This window comes from Thunnus maccoyii, chromosome 2 (assembly GCF_910596095.1).
Source record: "Thunnus maccoyii chromosome 2, fThuMac1.1, whole genome shotgun sequence".
Lineage (NCBI taxonomy): Eukaryota > Metazoa > Chordata > Actinopteri > Scombriformes > Scombridae > Thunnus > Thunnus maccoyii.
Window position 1 is genome coordinate 7,461,984 of NC_056534.1, and position 23,850 is coordinate 7,485,833.

The 23,850-nt window shown below is 37.8% G+C and overlaps 2 protein-coding genes across 4 annotated transcripts in view; one reads left to right on the forward strand and one right to left on the reverse strand.

Moving 5' to 3' along the window:
• Window positions 1-23,850, reverse strand: part of cyth4b (cytohesin 4b) — a 26,847-nt gene continuing 2,997 nt past the window's right edge. The window contains exons 1-13 of one of the 2 annotated variants that reach the window (XM_042429624.1): window positions 15,263-15,384; window positions 12,464-12,546; window positions 12,224-12,288; window positions 11,695-11,761; window positions 10,593-10,711; window positions 10,026-10,106; window positions 7,231-7,343; window positions 6,804-6,952; window positions 4,345-4,456; window positions 3,871-3,947; window positions 2,675-2,746; window positions 2,379-2,533; window positions 1-1,105 (exon numbers count right to left, since the gene is read on the reverse strand). In XM_042429624.1, coding sequence (XP_042285558.1) covers window positions 1,024-1,105; window positions 2,379-2,533; window positions 2,675-2,746; window positions 3,871-3,947; window positions 4,345-4,456; window positions 6,804-6,952; window positions 7,231-7,343; window positions 10,026-10,106; window positions 10,593-10,711; window positions 11,695-11,761; window positions 12,224-12,288; window positions 12,464-12,546; window positions 15,263-15,281 — 1,194 coding nt within the window. In that variant the 5' untranslated portion in view covers window positions 15,282-15,384 and the 3' untranslated portion in view covers window positions 1-1,023. Of the gene's footprint in view, window positions 1,106-2,378; window positions 2,534-2,674; window positions 2,747-3,870; window positions 3,948-4,344; window positions 4,457-6,803; window positions 6,953-7,230; window positions 7,344-10,025; window positions 10,107-10,592; window positions 10,712-11,694; window positions 11,762-12,223; window positions 12,289-12,463; window positions 12,547-15,262; window positions 15,385-23,850 lie in introns of those variants that run through there. The other variant, XM_042429631.1, reaches the window with a different exon arrangement.
• rac2 (Rac family small GTPase 2) overlaps window positions 16,904-23,850 on the forward strand; it is a 20,476-nt gene continuing 13,529 nt past the window's right edge. For both annotated transcript variants that reach the window (XM_042429643.1, XM_042429647.1), the window contains exon 1: window positions 16,904-16,967. In XM_042429643.1, the coding sequence (XP_042285577.1) occupies window positions 16,933-16,967 (35 nt within the window). In that variant the 5' untranslated portion in view covers window positions 16,904-16,932. The remainder of the gene's footprint in view (window positions 16,968-23,850) is intronic.

Genomic DNA, 23,850 nt, shown 5'->3' on the forward strand with positions numbered 1-23,850 from the left:
ACACAATATAAGTTTTATTTCAAATAATACATTGGATTCATATACACAACAAAGCAGATATAACGCATATTGCCCTGCACTTATTGCACTGTGCTTTAAAGGTAGGTGTAATGTTAAAAAATGCAGGTTTGGTCTGATTAGAACAAGACTATTCTGCATTTCAAGGTAAATTTGTCATGTCATTCTGTAAGCACTATAAATTTTATATCAACAGATAAATTTTTTAAAAAAAAGCTGAATACATGAAAATATTTCTGTACAGTATTTACAAACTTACATATTTACTTAATTTGCTTAATTAAAGCAAGCACCTTCAGATCGCACCTTGCTATAACAGCAGTAGAGCATGAAGTGCTCTCTTTTGATACAAGAAATCAAGACATACATGTTATATAATGGAAATTAAGTTCTTGGTGGAACTTTGAATGACACACTGGACAGAAGTAAAGTATATTGCTATAACTTTACTTGTGCGTGTCCATTTTTGAGACTCTTGAGAACTCTTCAGTATCATAAAAACAATCTGCGTCTTGACTTTTTATAACATGCACGGAACTACTGAGACGTCACATGCTTGATTGTCTTCCTGATCCTGCTACATCTTGTGGAATAAGACATCAACAAAAAACATAAAAGTCTTCTCATGGCAAATTATATAAGTACACAGACACTTTTTAAAATTCTGTAAACTGAAAGATACAAATCCACACATGCCTCGGTCCACAACTTATACTAACAAAAATTCAGTTCCCACTATAGCCCTTTTGTTGCATTGTGGCTTGGCATGTCGACAGTGAGAGCAACAATACTTTGTCACCTTAGACACAGTTTTGTTCAGTCTGTAAAAAGAGAAGTGGAAAGAGAAGTCTCTCTTTTAGCCCAAACGGCCACTGTCAGGGTTTTTCTGACCAGCCTTCAGTGTCCGTGCACTGTTGTCTTGCAGGATGTTAGATACAACTTGAAGGAGGACAGAATCCCACTGTGGTGCACTATAATAAACGCCCACAGGGGGCACTGGACAGCTCAGTCCTGGGGGGCTTGGTTTATCACCTTCTTCTTACGGACTGAGACCAAGTCATAGAACGGATCCTTGGTGATACTCGCTCTGTTTGAAGTGAAAAAGATAATTTTGATCGTGAGGCTATTGCATTGATAGCAGCATATGTATGTGCTCTTGTATATCAAAACATGATGACCAAATATTCGGAAAAGGATAGAGAAATTTAAGGAGGACATATCATGCACATTTCCTATATTTTTATCCTCTGGATCTACTGGAATCTTTGCATGATTTACAGTTAAAGAAACTCCCCACTTATCTTATACTGGCCCTTTATGCAGCCCCTCAATTCAGCCTCTGTCTGAAACAAGTCATTTTAGTTCCCACCTCTATAAGGCCCCCTCCTGATTGGTTAACTCCAGCTCCGGAGGCTACGTAAACAAACAGTAGTCCGATTTTGCTTCTTTTTCCTGTTCTTTACTTGAAATATAAACTTCTCAAATACATCTGTACATGTTCAAGCATGAATCCAATCCAAAATATGCGAGTGGACAACACAAACAGCCCATGGAACAACCTTAGCTAAGGAATGGGTGACCATTTGTGGGCATGTGCAAACGATCTGACGTCAGTTCGGAAGGGAGGTAGAGGTAACTTTGCAAACAAAGCGTTCAGAGCAGGATGAAACCCTGGCTTTTGACATAAAGGCAGCATTTTTACATTAACCTCAAGTTTTGGAACTTTGACTATTTTTAAAATAGACATCTGCCATTATAACTGTATATAAATGACAGAAAATCACAAAAGCATGATATGTCCCCTTTAAAAATATCTTCCAAAATGAAGTTTCTTTACTTTGATTTGATCACAATTATTATGTTTAACCATTTAGCTCAGTATAGCACAAAGAATGATAACATGGGGAAACAGCCTGGGTATAGTTACTCCAAAGGCAGATTGTGTTAACTTTGGAAAGTGCCAAGCTAGCTAACTGCCAGCTAGTGGTGACTACATATTCATTCCATGCCCTAAGTAGCATGGCACTTCACACTACACTATAATACAATACTACATCACAGCTTCTGGCCAAATCTAGCTGTGGTCACATTTTCAACAGACATTTCAAAACATAAGGGTTTGTTTTTCTTCAACACAAGATCTTATATTGAGTTTTTTTCTGTAAGGTTTGATGTAAAACTGTTTAGGGAATCAACTTGGTCTATAATAGTCCTGATAAGTACAGTGTGCAGATGCATGTGTGCATTTTTATATCTGTAGAACAAGCAGTCTGATGTGTCTGGGTATGTACACGCCTCTACTTGTGTTGATGTTTGCAGAATCGCATATACACTGGGTGTGTATGTGTTTGTGGTCTGACCTGATGGCCTCGATCCAGGAGTCTCTTTCCTCAGCACTAGCGGCACAGATGGTGTAGGACTGGTGTTTCCCCTCCACCACCCTGCCATCCGTCTCTGTTTTACATGCTTTGATCTTCTGCCCTCGACTGTTTGGGTTGTACAGGTCCAGACAGTACTAGACGACACCAGAATCACCGTGTTAATCAATCTATAAAACCATCAATCTATCCAGTAATGTTACATCCACACAAAACTCTCCAATTCAATTCAGTTAGCCATTTCTGTTGGACAACAAACACGAAAGGTAGTATCTTACAGGTTTGCGAGGATAAGGGACTTCTCTCACACAGAGATTCTCTAGAGGGATGATGCCTCTGGGCTCTTTGTCCTGATGACAGACAGAAAGAGATAAAGAGAGGGAATGAGTCAGATGATTTGTTATGAAGGCAAGAATAAATCAAGAAAGTAAACATGTCCTTTGTGTCACAAAAAGAAGGGAAGCAGAGGTGATAGAAAATTGTGTAATATAACAACTTGTGACATTTGTATTTTAAAAAACACAAGGTTTTGCTATTAAATGTCAAAACAATACAATGTAAAAAGGTAATTTGTGTTTTGCCTGTGTCCTTTCGCCAACAAAATGTCTCCTAACTAGACTCATATGACTCCCAAAAAAACTACTCATGAGTGTTTTCTGATTATGCCACCTTTATGGTTAAAGTCTGGTTAAGTTTTTGCAACTATAACTTCTTGGTGAAGATTGAAATGTTGGTTAGAAGGTAAAGGGTAGAAAGGTCGCATTCATTATTAAAGGATGTTGAACCTGTATCTGGGGTCCTGACTGGTTTCCGAAATCCTGCCTCAAATATAATAGAATTTAGGAAATATTCTAACAAGCAACCAAAAAATGTCATTTGAAGTAGAGAAGAAAATGTCTTCAGGGATGTGTGAGACTTTACTTAGGCAAAGCCATGCTTGCTAACACGCTAATGTCAAGCAGCTTATCATCTTAGTTTAGCATGTTAGCATGCTAGTATTTGGATACAAACACAAAGTAAAGCTGAGGCTGATGGAAATGTCATTAGTTTTGCAGGTATTTGGTCATGAACCAAAGTATCGGACGAATTCAAATTTTGACCTGATGCTGGCACTAAGCAAAAAGTCAGGGGATCACCAAAGGAGGACATGCATGTCTGAATCAAATTTCCGGGTAATCTATCCAATTGTTATTGGGACATTTCACTAATACCCATAAATGCGAACCTTATGGTGGCCCTAGAGGAAAAGTCAGAGGATCACTAAAGAGAATTCATTCTCTGTGCACCATGGATATCAACCAGTACTTGTTGAGATATTTTTGTCTGGACCAAAGTGGTGGACTGACCGAGCAACATTGCCATCGCTACATCCAATCTGATAGCATGGCTAAAAAGTAAGCAGAAGATTGGTGGGCTTGAAAGAATTTCAGACAAATGTTGTAGTGATACAGGAGGAGCAGAGTTGAAGCCTTACAGTGGTGAACTCAAAGTAGTAGAGGCAGTTGTCAGTCAGGATGAACCATCGTCTCTTCCACGTCTTCACTCGGCCTCCTGAAATACGGAGACAGAGAAAAAAATAAAGATTTTTTACACACAGTTATTAGCTGTGTTCTAAGTTTTCAGAAGACACGGAAACATGTGCGAAACGAAAAGTGTTAAAACACTGACGTGGTTTACATGCGAACTCGTAAGGGTATATTTTATTATTGGGTCATCTTCTAATTGCTTCCTCTGTACTTTCCCCTTTTCAGCCTTAGCAGATAGATGTAACGTAGCACAGTATCATGAAGCACATCTTCAGCTCTCTTCTTGGTTCTCTTGGGTTCGGTTTAGGAATTTGTAGCTTAATAAATTGACCACTCTGGAGTTTTGGCACTTAAATCAGTTTAACAGCCGAGATCACTTATACTAATTCATATATACAGATTATTTGGGAGAGGAGTTTTACCAAGTTTGAGGAGCCAGCCTTCTCTGTCAGGGTTGAAGAAGGTGTGAGTCAGGTCATTCCCATCATCCTCTGGTATTTTGAAAGGCTCACTGCGTATGCTGTCGTACAGTTTCTGCATAGAGCAGTTGAAAAGTTACAAAAAAAAACAACAACAATAAAACACATCAAAAAAATTGCTACCATTCAAAATCTTTTCCCATCCACAGATCATAATTTGTGAGCTAAAACCTTATCACCAATCAGAGAAAAGTCCAAACAATTGCAAACTGACAACTAAAATAAGTGTGTCATCTCGTACAGATTAATTAATTCTCTAAAACTGAGACACCAAAGCTCATCACAACATGTGTCTCCCTGTGCAACTTCAGTTAAGAGATACTGGATCAGCTGTTACATGTGAAAGTGGGACAATGATGTGTTGACTAATCTTTATATTTATAATCTAACACCAGCCCACAGTCCCAGACATAACATCACCTCCTGCAGCATGCTGGTAAATGTAGGTGGTAACTGGGCCTGAGAACACCCTGAACGTGGTTGCAGTTGTGTGTTTCTGTTCTAGCTAAAGTTTTATTTAATCAAGCAAATAATGTGCTGCACACAAGTGCACAAGTATAAACAATTCAAAAAACATGTTTCACAATTGTTTTTGGATTGTTTCAATTTTTTTTTTTTTTTTAAATGTTACTTTTTTTATTCATTTGTTTATCTGCCTCTGAGATCCCACAAAAAGTAATATGTACAGTATGTACAGTAAAGTATTATTTCTTTTTGTGGTCGCTTTTTAAATATAGAACTGCTGATGTGAAAAGTAAAAATTATGCAGCCAGAAGTGAAACTGGTATTTTTACCAAGTTACCAGATTTAAGGGGAGGAAGTCACTTAAATACCCCTAAATAATTCTATTCTACATGTAAAATTCTCCACAGTCTCCAAATCTTACACGCACACTTGACGTGTATGGTAAAAAACGCAAAAAGTCTGCTATAAAGGATTTTGAGTCATCAAAAACTTAAAACTGGGCTTTTAGTTATTTCACAATCTTCTTCTTAAACATTTTTTTTCTTTCCTTACTCACCTTATTTCAATGTTCTTTGTAAGGATGACGGCCAAAACACGTTGGTCTAATGATGAAATTATTCTTTATACGACAACTCTGGCTGGAGTTTTGACCTCTCCAGTTATTTTACAATCTAATATCTTATGTTAAATCTGATGCTACTATAAAAACATGAAGTGTAATACAGATATAACAATATGTTGTCATAGTTAACAACTGTCAACATTATTTGCCATATTAACTATTTATAAATAAACATGGCAAAATGTGACAAATGTGCAATATTCACTACATCTGATCAATCTCAATTTCTGCCTGGAAATATTGACAGGCTTATCATAAATGGTAATACTAGAAATATTCCATGTTTTTCTTGTAATTGTAATCTTTTAATTGTAATTGTAATCAAATCCCATAAAAAGTCCAATTTCAACAAAGAATTGTGTATCCATATAGCTTTTGACCCCTACTGTTGTCCAAAAAATTAAAAACATATCAATGAGCCATATGTTTACACTGGTTGACATGTTCCATCACTACAAAGAACAAAAACTCTGTAGTTTATTTTGAGTCGATCCCAGATACACTATCCATTAGCTGGAATTACTTATTTAATGCGCCGAATTTGTATTAGTCAACCACTGAAAGTAGTCCCCAAAAAAAGACAGTTTACTCCTGTTTGAGTGATGTTTGCTAAAAACTGCAGTGCCCAGGTGTTGTAGGAAATTACTGAGCTGAAATGAAAGTATGACCCGTTTCTAATGATTGCTTAATTCGTAGGAAGGAACTGGCTTTGGGCTCAGTGCCAAAGACAGGATAGGGAAGTCGGAAAGTATTGACAGTTGGACTGACGCATTGTTGGTTTTAGTCTTTTCATAGGATTTTTTGATAAGAGAATAATGTCAACCTAATCCGTTAAATCATTTCCTCATCCTACACCAGAAACCATACATTTGATTGTGTGAAGATTGAGGGTTGTGATCAACTGAGGTGTTTGGAAATCTTTACTCAAACTAAGTTCACACATTTTTTATCTGTATGGAAAAGTTCTTGTCATTGACATGACATTTTAATTCTTCAGTTTAGTTTTATTTAGATGAACATCTGTTTGGTTTTGTATAAGACCTGATAGAGACTTAAGAGTATTGCATTTTGCACTACAACCTATAAGAAAAAAATGTTTTAAAACTGTTTTGACCACTTAAGAGGACTAAATAGGGAGGTTTTATAATCTGTTTTTATTCCAACTACATGTCATGAGCTCACTGTCTTGCAATGTCCCAATTTCCCAATGGTAAAAAAATAGATGTGGGATTTGTTTTCAGAGCCTGACATTAATATTCAGATTATTACTTCCTGGTGTCTTTTTCAGACACTGTGATTGGCCGGTGGTTCTCACCGAGAGCAGATCGTTAGGTAGATCCTCTCCATTGTTGATGCCTCTGTTCATTGAGATGAATCGATCCAGAGTGGTTTTGTCCTTCACATTGGGGTTGTGGAGGCTGGTGTTCAGCATGATGATGGCAAATGACAGGATGTAGCACGTGTCTGGCGTTACAGAGGAAGATAGACACACACACATGCAAGCACAAAAAATAAGAGGAAGCACAATAACATTCACCATATAGATTCTTATTGTTTTAGTTTACATAAATACAGTCAGTGAAGAAGAAAAAAGAAAAGAAGAAATGAAAGTCAGAGACAAATGTGGAGCGATAATGCGGTCAGTCAAACCCCCCCTTCCTCTTCAACACACATGCACACATATTTTCACACACAGTCAGTCCTGGCAGGAAGTGGCCGGATGTATATTTAGTGAAACCCACCGGTTGACTGAAAGACATGAGCGTTGCATTCGCAGTAGCGCGTGGCAAAAGCTTCCATCATACGGTCAATCTTCTGGGCTTCTCCGGGCAAACGGAAACTCCACAGAAACTGTCTGTCACATGAACACCACAACAACATAAGACTTCTTCATGCAATACATACAGGGTTTACTTAGGTTTATGAGCAGTAGGTGAACTATAGATGTACCACACATCTGATCAGAAGAGCGCGTGGGACGTGCATGACACAGATCATTAGTCATGTGTGATAATGTGAACATTTTCTCACAAACGTACAAACAGACACAGAATTAGACTGTGATTAGAATACATTAGTGGTTAGTGATTCACAATAACTCTCTTCCAGGAGTGTAATACAACTAATGATACTACCAATTACTTTCACTGTCAATTAATCAATAAATGTTTGGTCTATAAAATGTCAGAAAATATCAAAATATGACCCAGAGTCAAAGGTGATGTCTTCAGATGTATTGTTTTGTCTGACCAACAGTCCGAAACCCAAAGATATTCAGTTTAATATCATGTATGACAAAGAAAAGCATTAAATCATCACATTTGAGAAGTTGAAAACAGCTAAAATGACGAGTGGATTATCAAAATAGTTGCCCATTCACTTTCTTATGATCAACTAATCGATTGATTGACTAAACGTTGCAGCTCTGCATTAATTTATTCCTCAAGTACTCTACTTATGTGCAAGTTTGAGGTATTTTATACTTCTACTTTACAACACTGGTTCAGGTTCATTGTGTGTCAAGACACCTTGAGGAAGAAGTGTGCCAATACGCATTGATGTATTTTTACAGTGTAGTAGCTCATATTTATTGAAAGCTATTTATTTCATGCCATCCATTTGAGGGCATGGACTTGGATTTTTTATGTCACACCATACTCAAGGTTGAAGGCATATTTCAAGGATTCAAAGAATTTAAATGCCACCAGTGTATTTCCATAAGGTATATTTTCTTTCTACTTCACTATATTTCAGAGGGAATTATTGTACTTTTTGTTTCATTGCATTTAATTGACAGCTACAGTTGCTATTACTTTGGAGATTTAAAGTATAAGGCTGGCAATTTTCTATATTTTTCTTATTGTCAACAAATCTCCTATGCAAAGCCGAACCAACAGTGAATTGACACTACTATGTATTGTGGGTGCAGCCAAAGTCTGATATACCTTATTGCCTCTGTGCTTTAGACCTCCACTGTTGTGCAAACACTATTAAAAACACGTCAATGCACCACACTGCTGCACTGGGGGACATGTTTCTTCACCACAAAGGGTTTGTTCACGTTAGCTTGTTCAGATACATCTTCAAAGGCTAATAACAACAAACATGTTTTCAGTCTCCGGAGAGCAGTTCCTTGTAAGGCAGACACCACAGTGCATGCATACATATCACAACCTCTTAACTTTGTGCTGAAGTTCTTTGAGAAATCTGTGATAGTTTCTAGGCTAGTTTGAGCTAAGATAACTGGTCACATCACATTACACAACTGTTGAGTTCCCTAACAATACAATTTAAAATGCAGTACGTTTTACTTGCAATGGATAATGTTTATACTGTGGTATCTTACACCACTACTCTTCATATTAGTCACAAATGCCGTTTAACACTGATGCATGTTGCTTTCCACTGATGTGGTTTCCAGCATATCTTTGCTAACTTGCCCCTCTCAACGCCCTGTTAAGAAACTCAAGGAAGTTTGTGGCTTGTGATGTAGTTACATTTGGGTGATTACAGTATTTGAAGACTTTTCAGTGATTTATAAATGTTTTTGATTGTTTTGTGTGTTTGCTACAGAAAATCCTGCTAAAAATAACCAAGATGCACTGATTAGCAAATCACAGAAAAGTGCGGTGAAACGACAGGTGTTAAAAATAAACTTGTGTTCCTGGTGTTAGATTGTGTTTTGCTCCTGACAATATCAATGTCATTCCATTTCACATCTAAAAGTGTGAACATTAAAGACATCACAGGCAAGCTATGTTTGTCTTGAAAATGTACTATTCCAAAATGTTTCATTTATAACTGCTGAATAATTCTTAATTTCCAATCCAATATTTTTATAAATAATAATAAAAATAACAATTTTAATAATCCAACTGACTCTATGACCCTGTTTACACTTGGTTTTAAAATGCGTCTCAGTTGATCGGATCACAAGTGGACAGCACTAAATACGAATGTAAACGACCACCAAGATACATTGTGATCTGATCACTCAAACCACTTGCTGAGGTGGTGTGAGATGCATTTGACCGTATATCTTTTGTAGCATAAATGCTAATGTGTCACAATGCACCCTGACAAGCACGTAATGCAGGATGTGGTGGTTATTTTAGTGACAGTGCATCAAAAAGAGTATATTAGCTCTTGAAACATTTTTGTTTTCTCAGCTAGCCTGTGTGAAACAAATCTGGTGCAAATCTATGCACGGGTGATACCCCTTGGAGATGCATGATAGACACAGGCGATGTGTCTCGGTTGTCCGCTTGTGTTCAGATCACCGAAACACATTTTAAAACCAAGTGTAAACAACCTCTAAAACACGAGTAAGCACAAGTATACACTTTGTAATACCTAAATATAATTTATGGCATTCGGATGCTGCAGTCTGCAGGAATATAAACTAGTTATTTTATTGATGCACTTATTGTAAGTTGCTACTGACAACATCTACATGTATGTAAATGTTCCTGTTGATCATGATGATGATGAATGAGAGTCTCCTAGATGTGTAAGGGGTGAAGATAAAGGAGCTGACCTGAGGGCCTGCACCAGGTTGAGGTCGGAGAACTCGTGCAGCTCCACAAAGGCCTTCAGGGTCTGGAGGTGGAGCTCTTCTCTGTGGGCCGGAGAGGAAAGAAGACACATGAAACCAGACGAAGGTATTTACTTTCCCTGTTGGAACATGCCTTTACAATTCCTCTCTCCTTCTCCTGCTGCTTTTTTTCTCCCCTCCCCTTTCCTCTTACTTCTCCCTCTCATTTTTCATCCATGGTCCTCCTCTCTTGGCTGTTTTGTTTCATCCCCCATCTTCCCTTCTTCCATACAGCCCTACATCTGCAGCTTCTACTTCCTCCCATCATCAACTTCCCCTTTTTCCTCCATTATCCACTTAATATTTCCCCTTCTTCTCCCCTTTTTCTCTCCTTTATTCTCACACCCCAAATCCTGTGTCCTTTTTCTTGTCTTCCTTCTTCACACTTTCTGCTCCTCACCCTGTTCCCCCTCTTCCTCACCCTCTCTAAGTCTGTGCCTCTTAACCTCCTCGTCCTCCATCCTCATTCTCTTTTTCCTCCAGTCTGTCCACCTCTCTCCGCTTTCTCACCTTTCCCCGAGGAATTCTCCGATGGCTGTCTTATTGAGTCCTTCCTCCTTGTAGAGGAACTCAGCGATGGACTGGGCACCTCCATCCAGCAGCTTATTCTCCACTAGGTAATTGATACCCTGCACACAAACACACAAAATAGATCATGTATCGGAATTATATATTTGTATTTCTGCATTATTTTCTATTTCCGTTCAGGGTTTGTTTTTATCACACCTACAGCCTAACAGACGCAGGTAAGTAGCGTTTTCAGATGATGATATGATACTTGGCAGGTGAAACCATGAGCTTATGTTCACACACATGCACTAACACACATACACATTGCCCAATGTGCAGTGGGTAGATGTGTTTAGTTTCACAATGATCTCATCTCCCATTTGTAATACCGAGCTTCTGTAATCCTAATTCCTTAAAACCAGTTTCTATTCCTCTTTCTTCTCCATCACAATGCTGGGAGGAAAAGGATTTAAAATACATTTGCAATGAAAATGAAAAAAACCTAATGAAACACTGAATTCTACCACTTCCCTCCTGCAGCTCTTTTACATTATCGAATGGGCTGACATGTCAGGGCTTTCATATTGATTTAAAGGCATATTAATGAAGTCTGAATGTCTGAATTTAAATGTATTCTAGTCTTGCAACCATCTCAAGAAAACAAACTAAACAGACAAAAGGCCTGCAGTTAACCTTTAAACTGTCGAAAGTTCAGGTTGCTTGTAATACCAACCACAGTTCGGAGTAGACTTCTTCCAGTAAGCGAGAAAAATAAATAAATAAAAGGTTATGCTTATACTTTGCATTTGTTGCTCTGACAACAGTGACCAGTTTGACCTGTTAATGAAAACCGCAGGCCTGCGTCAGTGTCAGAGCAGAGCAGCTCCACTGTGGTTAAGTTAAGAGAGGAAGTCCACATAAAAAGCGAGCAAGAGCTGTTTACTGAGCGTGCTCTGCTGAGAAAGTCACACGCTAAAGCTGTAAAAGGTTTTTTTTTAAACCCTTCAAGAATAGCAAGACGTCATTTCATATCAAGCACTGTGCTGATGAAGATATTGTAGCTAAAACATGTTCATTGCGTCCCACACACTGCTGAGCTCACCTTTTTGGGGTCCATGTTGAATTTCTTCTTCCCACTGGAGAACTGTTTAGTCTTCTCTGTGGATTTGCTGCAAGAAAAGCAACATTAAGCAAAAAGTGTCAGTATTAAAACGATTTTAATACCGAAATTCTATCAGGCAGATGTTCAGAAGCAAAGATAGAGCACAAACAGAGAGAGAGAGAAGCCTCGCTTCTACTAGTTTCTCTTATCAGTTTTTATAAAAAGCTGAAACACCATACCAAGGTGTAAAGTTAAGTTGTCTTTACCACTGTAGTGGACAGTAACACATGAGCACCATGTTATTTTAACCAACATGACGAAATCTTGCCTCAGAAGAGAATTTAGGAACCAAACATATGTGAAACAGAAGCCTAGACATAGTTGCAAATTGTTGGAACGATACAGTAAAACTGAAACATGAATGAGTGATACTGAAAAGTACAGTGGGAGGATTTAGTGAGAGTTCTAAAAACAGAGTTTTAAAAAAAAGGAAAATTGATTTGTAAGGTTTTTCCAGACTGACACTCACCTTTCCTCTGCAGACTCAAAGCTGAGTATTCCTGCCATGACATTGTCTATCTCCATCTTTAGCTTCTGGATGGGATAGAAAGAGAGAAAGCTTGTTAATACTTGTATGTGGAATACTAAATGTAGGACAACATGTATGTGTCAGTCTAAATTTATTGGAATTAAATAGCAATGATACATTTGAGACGTAGATTAATGCAAAATACTCTATATCGGATACACAAACACTTTTTGGGCGTACCTGGATATCATCCAGAAGGTCTTTCTTGTACATCTTAATGCTCTCAATCTCCATCTTCTCATCCGCTGTGAAATCCGGGGAAACTGCAGAAATGGGAACAAGCAATTCTCAGGAATTCACGTTCCAACTTCGACTAAGAGTCTGTCGTTCAAATTTCCTCACTTGACAGCACAAACTTAATGTGGAAACGCATCATTTGAGTAAGGAGGCGGATTTTGAATGACCATGTTTCTTTAGATTTGAAATGTTACATTTTGTAAACCAAAAGAATGTGCAATTTTTTTATGTTTTACAGCCCCAGTTGGTGATTTCAGCATGGTATCTTATCTATCCACAGATAGATTTGTTCTTACAGTGTACAATTTGAATAAATCCACACATTATTGTACTATATAATTAAAAATAACACAGGGAAGAGACGTTTCTCTGTAAGGCAAGTGTTGTGGTTTTCTCATGAAAGATGACCACAAAATATTACCATAAATACATTTCTTGAAAAACATGAATATAGCACAGACATGAGCATGCATATGTGTAGATGCATATTCAAACAGAGACATCGAAGCTCAGTGGAGGACTTTTACAGGATATTTCCACTCAGTCAACCATCATCCCCAGTCACACCCACATAAGAGAAGTTTGTAGACTCACAGAAGGGGATGTATGAATCATAAAAACTGTACAGTCATAGTAAGGAAAGGCTTAAATCATAGCATCAGGATTAAGAAACTGTGTTTGTAGGTTTCTAGATAACAGATAAGGTGGTCTTCAACAACCATGCGTGCTTGAGCTTTGAGGTTCTAGGTGTCTTTCAGATTATTATCTCGGTCAACCAGAGATTCCTCAGTTTGATATTAGTCATAGCCAGAGTGTGTCACTTTCACACATGCAACCCATTACATTAATGGGCTCAGTGATTCTGGTAAAATAGTCATTTTACAGTAGTAAAGTATGAACCCTGTGAAGAAGGAGATTTCAGATTAATATAAAAGTATCAACAGAAAGTTTGTGAAAAATGCAGAAATCGACATAATCAGACTGAAAATTCTGTTGTTTCTATCAGTTTTTCCTCTGAATTTTGACCCTTTTCCCCTTTAAAATTCACGTTTTACACACAGAAGTCTGACCTCCCTTTCCGATTTTCTAAATGAAAAATTGTTTGTATTTAAGGTAGCTTTAAAAAATCATGGACACAGCTCCTAGGCTGAAAAATGTGTTCCCAGTTGTAGACAGTACTCTCTGGAAAGCTGGCAAACTCTGCAATGCAAAGCTCTTCTGTACTTGGAAACAGAACATATTATTTCAATATTTAGATAAGGCAAGTGGCACTACTTTTTGTTAACTGCCGCAATGGTCAGTATATCTGTTCAATAGGATAAGTGGTACGTCAGCATAGTGATACCTGTGCGATTGAATTTGCACTTAAACTGTATCTTGTGGTTCAACTCACCATTTATCGCTGTTAATTTGAAAATATTGCAGGTCTGATGTGTTTATGTGCTACTAGACAGCTTGTACAAATGACATCCACATACTAAGAAGGTATTCAGAGTCATTTACCTTCTGAGACTCTTTTGATTGGCTTAAAAAACATCAAACTGCCAGAATATATTAAACTTTTGGTTGTTTTATTTGGCTGCTGCATACTGATTTGAGAACATTTTTTGCAAGGTGAGTCAGATGTGTCTTACAGGAATAATCAGCTTCAATACTTGTGCATGGGAGAAGAGTTTTAAGCAAATTTAGGAGACCAATTTGAACTTCAGCCAGCAGAGAGAGAGAAAAAGCAGAAGGAATATAAATGAATTTCTCATCAGCATAGCTGACTGCATGATAAGCAGCAGAATGTTTTTTTCTACCGGTTAAAATAGACATGAAAGTGTGTGCTTTGGAGCGTGAAGGAGAGCAGCTTGTGTTTCACTCGGTTAGTGAGTGAAAACCAAAAATCCACCACTGTAGGATATTAAAGTTAGAAAATAACAACTGTCAACACTCCCCTGCGAGATCTCTTGGTTGCTTGGTGTTAATGATCTAATCAGGACTTCCACTTCTCCACCCTTCCTTTAAACGTCTTGTGCAACGAGCTGACAGGCATGTCATCGAACACCCCCCTTCACATAACGTGGATCCTGGTCTAAATCTACAAAATATCCGTGGAGCGAAGCAAACTTGATACCACGAATTTAAAGGTGGAATGTTTAGACGTCGAACCAGAAATAGCAACTTCCGTTTTCTATATTATCCTCGGTGAAGCGTGGCCTTGTGATTCTTATCAAACAGAGTGTGACTGACTCTTCCCTATTTCAGCTTGCAGTGAGCATTCTGTGTATTGTCTCACCACACAGCATCCATATGATAAGCGGTACACCAAATATTCACTAACCAGCTGTTCTGAGGGTGCACTGATAGGTTAGGTGATAGAATTATTTAATATTTTTTTATGTGTTTGTTTTATCATAGCTGTAGAAATATAGCAATGTGAGAATTGTGTTAGCTTTCGGTCATAACCACTTAGAGGTAGAGGAATTGATGTGATGAGTTACTAATTAAGGCTGCAGCACAAGAAACACCCAGTACATTAACAATGACAGGATAGTAAATTACCTCATTATTTGTAAAAAATGAATTAAAATTCAATTCATGCAGGTAAATAGCACACCTCAGGTGGAAATGTCATCCCATAATGCCTACTCCTGCAACTTAGCTCTTCAACTAAACATAACATGCCAAAGAATGTTTTAGAGTTACTCCTAAAATAGCAATAAACAAAAGGAAGAGAGGGAGGAAAATAATTCTTACCCATTTGGCAATCAGTCATTGATATCCAAGAAACAGAAAAAAAAAAAAAACAACAACAACAAAAAACAGTAATGTTTATACAGTGGATACGTCCAGATATGCAGGCTACCTCAGCACATAGTGCGGTAAGAGATGAATGAAGTCGATGTATTCTATTAACCACACCTCTTCCTCATCCATCACAATGTCAGCACAGAGCCACCACGAATGACAAGGTCCCCCGTCAGAGTTAAACCTTATCGATTGGATTAATATTGACAAATGCAGTGAGGCAGTCAAAGAGGGTCAAACTTTTTTTTAAGTCTTAGGATGTAACTGAACAAGTGCTCCAACGGTGACTTCTATTAAACACAGCCGACATTTTTGTTTGGCTTGAATGTAGCCTTATTTTACTGTTGCTAGAGCGACAGTAACATCCTCTTTCTGTGGATGAAACTCTTAGTGACGATGATGAAGAGTGTTTTGAAATTTAGTTTGACATCAACATTAGGTTGCAAAAGACGGGTCATTGTGTGAGTTTTGAAAGCCGGGAATATCATCAGACGGTGAGGTGTTCATTAAATCCCTGACACTCATCCTGCATCCTATCATTTGGTGTTATCTGAGAATAATCAAACACATTTCCACTTTATTGAACGTCAAATTCGACACATATTTTGAAAACATCATCACTTTTCCTCTTGTCTTATTGTTGTGGAGTAATTCGGGCTGACTTGACAGGTGAAACTGTCAAGTCAGCCAAGTCACTTCTGCTGTGTGCAGAACTGCACACAGCATCCTGAACTGTAACTGATAACAACCTTCTTCTCATCATGATGTCACTGAAAATCATTTTTAGCATCTGCTTATCAAGTACATTGAAAATACAATTTATAAGCAAGTCATTATTGGAGCATTATTATGTGACAAAAGACAAAACCGTAACAGTGTTAAAGTCATCTAATGTTGGATGTACAGCGATTCTCACTAAGCGGTCTGGACATGATAATCACAAAAATGATGCAGAAAGGCCATCTAGTGGTTATGAAGAAATATCACAATTATTGTCATTACTATTGTATAAAAATGTGTAGATGTGTTTTTGTATTAGTATTTAAAAATGTTATTTTCTGTTACTTTTCATTTTCTAATCCCTCTACAGACTCATTAAACTACTTAAAAACTAGAATTAAACTAAACAACAGATCTCTTTCTCTCTTTCTCTATGTGTGTTTCTGTGTGTGTGTGTGTGTGTGTGTGTGTGGGTGTGTGTGTGTGTGTGGGTGTATGGGTGTGTGTGTGTGTTGTGCATGTGTGGTGCATATGCATGCATGATTGCAAAGGTTGCAAAGGGGGAAGTTTAAATAAAGCTCAGTTATTATTACTGCAACACTTTCCCTCTTTCAAAACAGCCATTTCACAGCTATTACGTATTGCAAAAGTCTTTTTCCACAGTATTCAACTCATTTATATTATTTTTTTTTTTAAAAAAACATTTTTACTTTCTTGCACAAGTTCTGTTGTGTAGAAGAAAAGACTAAACAGCAAAAACAGGAAGAAGCAAAAAATGAGAGAAGAGAAAAGAAAACCAGGCAGCTAAGGGAGGAGGGGGGGGTTGAGGGAGGTGTGTAACAATTTCCTGTAGTCTTTCTGTGAGGCTGAAGAGCACAGACGAGGCTGAGAGGAACAAGATGCAGGCAATCAAATGTGTGGTCGTTGGAGATGGGTACGGATTATTTTACTTTACCTACCTTGTTAAAACTTAAGCTGCCTTCTTATTAAATCATGAAGTGTTAACTAAGCTGATGCGTTCGGGTGATATTTGACCTTACAGGCTCAGAATTTAAGGTTATTTGATGAGTATCACAAATTTTCATATGGCGGTGCCGGTCTTGAGTAACTGTTTGATCAACTTCCGCAGTGAAGTGTGATACGATTTTAGTCGAAAAAACATTAAGGCTGCTGTACTCGTAAACTTGTTGAAAGGTAGTTATTTCAGTGTTACGTGTACATCTTTAGGTGTGTGTTTGACAGCGCTGATTCAGGGTGAGTGTGCTGTATGACACAGGCCACAACATGCAGGAAAATGCTACAACGCCACAAGCTTCAGAGCACAGACTCCTTACTGTGGTTTAAAATAGAAGATGTGCTAAAAAAGAGTTTCTTAGAACAAAAAAAAGGAGAAAAAAAAACAGGAAGATACACTTTTCTTGCATTTGACTATTACTGTACTCTTTAGTACCAGAAATCCTGGTGGCTTTGTTGGGTCTAAAGGCTGAAATAAACTACCTCAGAACAAGTTTGGACAATGTGTTGTCTCCCACATCAGTAGGAATAAGTTGCACGTACTTCTCATCCTTGAAGGTAGGGCAAGAGTCTGGTTGTCATAATGAGGAAAACTGAAGCGGAAGTAGCCATGTCTGTTAGAGATCAGTAAACAGAAAATTAAACATTTACAGGTTTGCAGGTTGGTTGGTGGAGTTTCCTTGTGTGTGTTGAGTTGTGTGCTGTGATTTATAAAAGTTGAGGAGAGGTTAAGGTAGACTCTGTATTTGGACGGTGAGACATTGTTCATCTTTTGTCGTTGTGCTCCAACACATTGGATTTGAAATTAAACAGCGACTATGAGTGGAAAGTGCTGACTACAAACTCCTAAAGCTCAAAGTTAGCACTTTCAGTTTTTCATTGGAAATCAAAGACGTTGGACTACAGAACCAAAACAAGAGAAAACCTGTCAATGTCCAAAAAAGTATAGACTGCGCTGTATCCTGTAAAGTTCACAAGTTGTGACATATCCTGATGTTTTTCATCATTTTTAAATAAATGTATTTTGACATTTACATTTTTTCATTTGACAGATGCTTCTATTCAAAGCAACTTACAAAGGAGGCAAGACAATCAAGCATTAGGGGACAGTGATTCAAAAGAGCCGTGGTACAAGTTTTTTAAAACATTTTTTTAATTAAAGTAAGAAAGGACTGGAAATGCATACGAAATACCGCAAACAACAAAAAAGTAGTGCAACAATCAAATCGTGACATATCGTTGGAATGTGAAAACTGCACAATCCTATACCATTTTTTTAAAAGTGAGGCGACAGCACTAGTTGTTTTCAGCTGGCTAGCAAATGTTTTCTCATAAGTTCAACCACTTGAATGCCGAGCATGTTGCATGCTTGACTTCTTATGTCAAAAACATGAGTTCTATTTTATCACAGTATGAGATCTTACATGGCTGTTGTCCAGTACTTGACCCAGATTTCAATCATATTCCTCTCATTTTTTCTCTGAAAACAAACACAGAAAAGGAGGAAATATTGTGAGGAATGTAGAGAAAAGAATTCGGGGAGAGCTTAAGAGTTCTGCCCAGTTTCACACCTGTTTTCCCCTGGACACTCGCTCTGAAAAGCATTGATTTGCCTGGTTTAGAAACACTGACAAGAACTTTTTAGCACCTCTGACAGACTACATTGGCCTCATGAGAACTGAGAAGCTGTCAGTTGAAGCTGGTAGCGCTATGAGTAATTTCTACCATGATTTTTTTTCAGTTTTTGATCAGCTCTGGTTGAAGCTAACCTGGCATTGTGCTGCAACTCATGCAAACATTCTTTGCTGTATGTAGAAGCCTCTTGGCCTTTCCACTGTTGATTTTGGGGCTCCACCAGTTTCACAGAAGGTGAAATCTACGCAGGTGGACCTTGTTGAGATAGTCTTTAAAAAGACTCTCAACAGCTGCACTGTCTGTGTGACATGTGAACACGTGTCTCTTTGTCTATGCATGTGACTAAACCAAATGTCAAAAAAGACATATAGCCTCTATTAACAGAGAAAGAGAAGAGGAAGTTGGTCTAAAGTTGTGGGGAAGTCATATTTTAGAATCTATCTGCTGTGTATAAGTTAACATGCTGTAGATTTATGGCCCTGTTATGGTTGTAGCGTTTGGCCTGTTGGATGGATCGATGGATTGTTTCAATAACAGTTTGGTTCATTGGAAATTACAAAAAAATACATAACTTTAAAAGCAGAGGTCCACCTGTGTTTCAGTCATTACAAACTCAAGCTGTACAGCCAACAAAACTCTATTTCAAAGTCTAGTGGTGACCCCAAGTTTCCAAATATGCATAAAATATTTCCATTTGATGAAACGGTGCATTACATTGCTTGTTCACTGCCGGAACAAGCTGATACAGAATATATATACGTATGTGCTACTTTTAGACACATTAGAATGAGATTATTTTTAAAAGTGTTACAGCACCTTTCTATATCAGACATATCTACATGCTTAACAATATAATACAAAAGAAAGACATAAAGTAGAGCAAGTCTACAGAGATGGGTCTTCTTCTGTCTGTAGTACAACAAACCAGACGCCACACATCCCCACCCCCCAAGTCGGTTATGGTCACCAAAAGAAAGAAAGAGAAAGAGAAAGATAGATGAGAAAACATAAATAAATGATAACTACACAGGGCGGGTCTTTTAAACTTGTCCACATTTTCAAAGTTTCTGATTCACAGATTCAAAAAGCTACTTAAAGGTGCAGTGTGTAGAACTTAGTGGCATCTAGCAGAACGGATTTGGCAGAAATGGAGTTTATAAGTATGTTTTAATTGGTGTTTAATCACCTGAAAATAGGAATTGTTGTGTTTTTGTTACCTTAGAATGAGCCCTTTATATCTACATAGGGAGCAGGTCCACACCATGTTGCACCACCATGTTTCTACAGTAGCCCAGAATGAACAAATCAAATACTGACTCTAGAGAGGGCTTTTCGTGTTTTTCACAAGTTTCACGGCTACTGAACATTCTGCTACATGCTTGCAAGAGAGGGGGAGGGGAGGTGTATTCATGTGGTTGCAAGCTGCAACCTCACTGAAGCAACTAGATCCGACACACTGGTCTTTTAAATGTACATACAGGGAAAATATTACATTTAAAACACAATAAAAAAATTTAATGAAGAAGAAAACATATTTCATCCTCACAGATCATCTGCTTTTAAAACAAACAAGTTGTAGATGAATAGATGTAAATATGATGTACATATTTCAATTTGGTATCTGTCTGAGTTTGGATTGAGACCTTTTTGACCTATATAGCGGAGGCTATTTTAACATTTACTGTGGCTTCTGCTTTTTGGACTGGACCAACTGAAAGGAGACAGGGGTGTCTCGAACAAAGATGGAAGAAATTAGAGAAGAAGTATGCTGTTGTGACAGATACATGGACAAAACTAACAGGCCAACACAAAAAAAAGAGTGAGACAGGGAGAAAAGACAGAAAGTCTCAGTTGAGGAAAGAAGAGTGAGATACAGAACAGGAGATGGAGAACGGGGATCAAGAGTGAAGGGACAGAAACAGAGACAGAGCGAGAATGAATCTTCTTTGAAGAGTTTGCCAAGCTGAAATGAGATTATGTAGGATGGTGTCAGCAGGGGACAGAAAAGTTGATGGAAAAGCAGATTAAGAACAAAGAGACAGAGTGAGTTCAGAGGTAGAATTTTTTTTTTCTTGATCGCTCAGTTTGGCTGGTTCCTGTTTTCAACACTGAGCGATGCCTCTGAAACAGATCAGTTCCCTTTTGACTTTGCAACCGCAGCACGCACACACTTGTGGCTTTTCTTACTTGACAGCTGGGCTGCTAATCTATTGAGTTACCTCGTTCCTGTGCCGGCCATCTTAACATGCCGTCTTCTATGATCAGAGCCTTCTTAGACCCTGAATCAGTTTTCAGTGTAGTTTGGAAAAATAAAAAAAAAGACTATTTAGATTTTCCAATAGATTTTTTTTTTTACATCTCTTCAGTAAGTCCACTCAGAGAATGATTGATGAGAATGATGAGAAAGTTTCTCCAGTGGTTTTTATCTCTAGTGGTATCTAGCAATGCAGAAGGTTTAGTTTTATCAGCACATAGTTTGCAGTGAACAGAGCTAGCTGCTACTGAAATACTTTTTTTTTTTTTTGTGCTCATATGCTGTGTCTGATATCATTCCCTTAACATTCAATAGTTCACTATATAATAAGGAGTATGTTAAGATTTGTGACACTGATGAATCACCATTATTTTGTGGCATCAATGAAAATTGTAGAGCCACATAACTGTAATTTTCACATCTAAAATCAAAGACGAAGGATTGAAACGTGCTACGGATACTAATTGTGTTCAGTATAATGTTCATACATGATACATTAGACACTGAGAATTCAGACACTTAAATGTGGCAAACAGGGAGTGATTTTGGACACATCCAAGCATCTGAAAATATCATTACTCAACTGTCTTTTACTTTAAAAATTTGAAAAATGTGGATCAAAAACACTGTTATTTTAGTTTTAATAGACTTTTTTTAGACTTGTTTTTCAAGTGTAGTTTTTTTGAATGTTGTAAGCACCACAAAGAACAGCAAAAACTGTAAGTGGCAGATATTTTATTTGCCTAAAAACTCTGAGCTTTGGCAACAAAAAAAATACTCCTCAAACTACTGCATGTTGACACCCCACACTCTATGACAACTAAACAAACATCTGAAAAGACTGCGAGATGACAGCTCTAGAGAGTAGTATTCTTTTGTAGTATTGTCTTTAAAACCAAATGTTTGTGACTAAGGGAGAGACGATCAAAGTTAAAGTTAAAAATAAAACATCCGTAGTTACTAATATGAGTTTAAATGGGTGCGGTTTAATCAGATTTGATTGTCAATGGTGTCTCCTTGGCAACACAAGTGAACAACACGTTTTCCCATCCTTCCCCTACTGTTGAATGTTGATGAGTGGAAATTTGACATCACCTTTTTCCATCAAGACTAAACCAACTTTGAACCAGTAGGAGATGGCAGATAGAAGACAGAATTGCTTATTGTAAGAAGCGGATTGAGAAGATAGGATTTTAGGACTTTTAAGATAAGTTTGTACTGAGTTGAAGCAGTGATTGTACATGTTTAGCTTGGATTTTCTTTGGATTTGCTAGGGCTTGCCTTACAACCATTATGTGAGCAGAAGAGTAAAATGTACATATGAGGTACACAATAAATGAAGGCTTCATACTATACGATGTAAAGTAGAACCTGCACCTGCACACTGTCCTCAAAGACCTCAAAAACCACAAGTGGTGTTTTGAAGCCTTACGGTAGCCGCACATCACCTTTCAGTCAGGATGTTATTTCTCAATCTACTTTTGTTTGATTAAAGCAACAAGGCTGAAGCAACCCACTGACAACATGTTCCCAATCAAACCTACGACATTATCTGCGTTATCTGCCCGTCTTATTAAGAAGACAGGGCACGAGTCTTGGCGTTGTTGTTGAAACGCTGACAGCTAAGCTCTGGAACAACATAAGAGCCGGGCTAGTCGATACATGTTTGATCATCTCCTGCACGCAAGAGACAGTGCCGAGACAGTGCCGTTTCACCACCGAGGAAGTTGAGCTGCTCGCTGTGCTCCTGTAATGAACATGTTATTGCATCTAAGGTTTTCTCAAATATTTAACAGTATTTTGTGATTTTATATATGTATGATCAGTCTTTCAACTCTCTTTTTAACAGTTGTGTCCCAAGTCTATTCTTCACACTGTATCTTTAAAGTCCTTATGTTGATTTTAAAATGTACTTATTTTAAAAGCACTTCATGGTCTTTCACCAACCTACTTGTCTTCCATGCTTGCAATATTAAACAGTACAACCCCTCAGGTCCTCTGGCACGAGTCTTTTAGTTGTTCAGGGCAAGGATCTTTGGTGAGGCAGCTTTTATTTTTTAGGCTCCGAGCTGCTGGAACTGTGTGATATCTTTAAACTTACCTCTGTAGCCTGGCTTTTGATTTGAATATTTTATGGACATCATTTATGTTATTGTATTAAGGTTTTAAAATGTTTTTTTCCCCTCCTAACTATTTGTCATGTTCTTTTATCTGTTCTATCTAGTTCTTATTTTAAATCTATTGTTATTGGTGTTCTACATTTTCATATTTTTTTATTTTCTTGTGTGCATTAGTTTTAAACAGTTTGTCTGATTTTATTAGCGGCTTGTCAGTCCTCTGTAAACCTTTCTGAACTGCATTAACCTTTATGAAAGGTGCTATAGAAGTAAAGTTTGCTTGATAGATGAGCAGGCTTTGAGAATGTAGTGGGTTTGCACAGGAAGAGTGACTCAAAGATGTCATTCTACAAAACAACCTATTGATATTTGAGCGCGCTGATGTGCAGTATTGCTCATCTATGCAATGTGCAAGGAAAATGGACGAGCTGCTCACAGCTGGAAAATAAATTGTGTAAAATGGTGAAAAACGATTATCTTTCTTTGTAAAGTTTAACTGCTAGATGGATGCTTAAGTCCCCGCCTGATTGATATCTGCCGGCGCTTGTCTCATCCTGTTTCCTGTTGGTACGAAACATAAAGTATTATAATTTCTTGTACACTAACTCCAAACTCAGTACACTTTGAAAATGTACTGCATTCTGTTATTATGTAATTTGGATTTAGCTCATACCACTCTTTCTCTCCCGACAGTCCCACCCATCCTCAGTCTTTCTCTCACTTCTTCTAGTCTTATAGCCTAACACATTGTTGCCTTTTCATAATTCCTTGCTGTATGTGTTTTTACTTGTGTGATT